This window comes from Molothrus ater, chromosome 30 (assembly GCF_012460135.2).
Source record: "Molothrus ater isolate BHLD 08-10-18 breed brown headed cowbird chromosome 30, BPBGC_Mater_1.1, whole genome shotgun sequence".
In the NCBI taxonomy this organism is placed as follows: Eukaryota; Metazoa; Chordata; class Aves; order Passeriformes; family Icteridae; genus Molothrus; species Molothrus ater.
In genome coordinates, this window is record NC_050507.2 from 3,008,847 (window position 1) to 3,012,335 (window position 3,489).

The 3,489-nt window shown below is 51.0% G+C and overlaps 1 protein-coding gene across 1 annotated transcript; it reads left to right on the forward strand.

The window, feature by feature from the left end:
* Positions 1-279: 279 nt before the first annotated feature.
* Positions 280-1,225, forward strand: LOC118697240 (cyclin-A1-like). The gene is given in 2 exon segments (XM_036399777.1): positions 280-1,112; positions 1,114-1,225. Coding segments are annotated over 2 exon segments (945 nt in total).
* The last annotated feature ends 2,264 nt before the right edge of the window (positions 1,226-3,489 follow it).

The window sequence follows — 3,489 nt, forward strand, 5'->3', positions numbered from 1 at the left end:
CCGAGGGAGCCTGGGCGGGGCCTTCGCCTCATGTGCCGCAGGGTGATGAGCCCCAGAGGGGGGGGTGTCACCATGGCGACCCGTGGCCGGCGGGGCTGGCAGGGCGGCGCACTGAGGGTTGAGCTGCCGGGCTCCCAACTGGCCGCGGCCAAGAGCCGCCGCCTCCAGCAGCCGTGCCTATGCAGGGCCGGCGGGCAGCCTGGGCGGCGCAGGGCGGCCAGACCCTTCCGTGGGCTGGTGGCGAGCGGAGCTGGGCAGCGCGGTACCGACGTCGGGGCGATGCATCGCACCGGGGAGAAGAGCCGTGCGGGATGGCGGGAGTCCTGCCCCGCCGCCCTCTGCAGCAGCAGCGGCGGCCGGGCCGTGCTGGGGGTACTGATGGAGAACGGGCAGCAGCAGCAGCAGTGGCCCGGCGGTCAGGGTGCTGCTGTTGTCAGTCGCTTTTCTGGCTTTGAAAACACCATCATTTCATGTAGAAAAAATGAAGTGCCCAACTGCATCATCAATGCTGCATCAAAGCAAGGTTTTGCTATCTATAAAGAGAACTACAGCTGCCAAGTGTCTGAAGAGCTGGAATTAAGCCACTGTGAACTGGATACCATTGCAATGATATCCAGTATTCATTGGCGGCTGGATCTGAGTTCAGGCTCTCCTATGGTAGTGGAAGATGTTGTAACTCTGGCTGTGGGAGAGTATGCAGAAGACATTTATCAGTACCTCCGAGAGGCAGAAGTAAGATTTAGGCCCAAGCCCTACTACATGAAGAAGCAGCCAGATATCACAACAGGAATGCGTTCTATCCTGGTAGACTGGCTGGAGGAAGTAGGGGAAGAGTATAAACTTCGGACAGAGACTTTGTACTTGGCAGTGAACTTCTTGGAGAGGTTTCTTTCCTGCATGTCTGCTCTCAGAGGGAAATTACAGCTTGTGGCAACAGCAGCAATTCTTCTGGCTGCGAACTATGAAGAGATCTACCCACCAGATGTGGATGAATTTGTCTATATAACAGATGATACCTACACAAAGAAGCAGCTGCTAAGAAAGGAACACTTGCTTCTCAAAGTGCTGGGTTTTGACCTAACAGCCCCAGCCGTCAGCCAGTTCCTCCTTCAGTCCTTCACAAATTGCTGCAGCAGCCTACTGTTTAACAAACTATACAGTGAACAGATCTTTCTGGCCAGAAGAACACTTTAACATTGTGACACTGGGCCACCCGAGCACTTGAGGAAGGCCCACAGGTCATAATTAAAAATGAACTAGGGGAATGGGAACAGGGTTGGAGACTGGTACTCACAGGACGAGGGTACGCAGCCGTCAAGAAAAATAGTAAAATCAAATGGTGCCCGCTTAAGTCAATAAAACCGTACCTTCAGGGCAAAAACTAATGAAATTTGTAAAGTTTGTTTTTGCAGGACTGAATCCTCAGACACCCCCGCGACCTGTATACCCCGCTTCCTAAAGGCTGCGACGAATCATCAAGCAGCCCGATGGCAGACCATACCAGGGTCGTGAAAGAACTCAGTGACCAAACTAAAGGAGCGGCTGGCACAGAGAAGGATGGGGGGGAAAAACAGCTCAGCAAAAATGTAAAGAGGTATCCATCAAGTAGAGTTCAAGCTCTGGCCAGGTTCTGGCTCTACTTGGATGGAATGCCAAGTAACCCAGAGTTCTTCCCTGTGTCAAAGGATCAAAGGGCGATTTGGAGGGAACATAAGTCCGGACATGGACTCTCCAAATCCTCTCTAGTTTAAGATCAAACAGGTCGCAGACTCTGGGAAAATAATTCGGTCCTAGGAGGTCAACTGAAAAAAAAAAAACCAACAAGAAAATGAGGAGGTCCTACAAAGATATTCAAAGATAGGGTTCAGTCAGCACCATGACTCATCGCCTTACATTTTAAACAAGTTTGTGTTGGGTTTTTTTTAGAAAAAAACAGTTAGAGATAGTTAGCTTTTCATTTGTTAAACATTTGCAGTTACAAGTTTATTGCAGTTGTGTTATGTTGTTAATTGCATTTTGCCAGTTATGCATGTTTCCTACTTGTCAGTTTTGCTTTATGTTTTTAACCGGTCATAAAAGGGGGGGAAATGTGGGGAAATATCGCGAGGTCTCAAGATATCGCGAGGTCACGCAGAACCCCTCCCCTTTTACTGTTAACTGACCGTTACCCCCTGTTATAAAAGACCCTGTCTAACCGTTAATAGAGGCCAGTTACTGTCCACCACATTGGTGTATGCATGTGCTTGGCCCGTGTGGCAGAGGCGCCGCCACTGAACCGTCCTCGACCCGGGACGCCACGCCCCAAAAGCGGCGGCAACAAGAGGGTTTCGATCCAGAGCTTTATTCCTAGCCCACAAGCCTCTGAATCCAGCAACAGCTCTAACAGAACTTCCTGAACCGTGTGGTTGCTGTTCCTTTTAACCTCGGGGAGAGGGGGAGGGAAGGGATAGGGATCCCACCAACCAGGTAAGGGGGGGAAGTCTCAGGGGACAAATGACACCTGGATGGCCCAATGTCCCCCAGGGCTGAAAGGCATCTTTTGAACTCTGCCAATCCCTCAACGCCCTTCTGGAATGCCAAGATGGACAGACAGCACTCAGCAGGGGGCAAGGGAGAGGGAAGGGAGTGGTCATTGGCACCTAGGGAAGGACCGGGAAACTGAGGCAAGCTATGACATCACACCACAAGAAATGGATTTTCTTTTTCCAGTAAACCCATTTGATTTAATCTTCTTGCAATGCTTTTGCCAAGGCATCCTGTTATCAAATCTCTTATGTTAACCAGGTCCAAAGTCCATAATCTGTCTTGTGTCCCCCAACATTCCAACAGCGCTGCGGGATCCTGCAGGAATCTTTGAACTGGTGGAACTTGTTGGCAATGGTACCTGTGGGCAGCAGTTTTTCTTCTAAGCAGAGAAGAGGAGGAAGTGAGGACATGTGAGGTAAAACAACATGGCAGCACCAAGGTCAATGGAAAAAGAGGGGGAGGAAGTGCTCCAAGTGTCAGAGCCGAGATTCCTCTGTAGGCCATGGTGAGAACTATGGTGAAACAAACTGTCCCCCTGTGATGCACATAGTCCACAGGGGATGCAGACATCCACTCGCAGCCTGTGGGAAAAGCATTCACGCTGGAGGGAGTGGATGCCAGAGAAGGCTGTAATCCAGTGGGAGACCCAAATAGAGAGAGAGAGCCCTTGCTTCCAGACACACAGAGAGAGAGAGAGAGAGAGAGAGCCCTTGCTTCCCAACTAGAGCAGCCTATTCTTAGAGGGCTGCACCCCAAGGCCTAGCGACCCATGCCACAACAGTTTTGGGACAACTGTTTGTCAGTGGGAGGGACCCCATGGCAAAGCAGAAAAAAGACTCCTCTCTCGGAGCAAACAGAAGATCTCGAGTGATGAACTCACCAAAACCCCCATGCCCTGTATCCCAGTGCTGTTGGTGGGAAGGAGGGAGGGGAAAAAAGGTATTGTAAGGGCTTATTTTACTT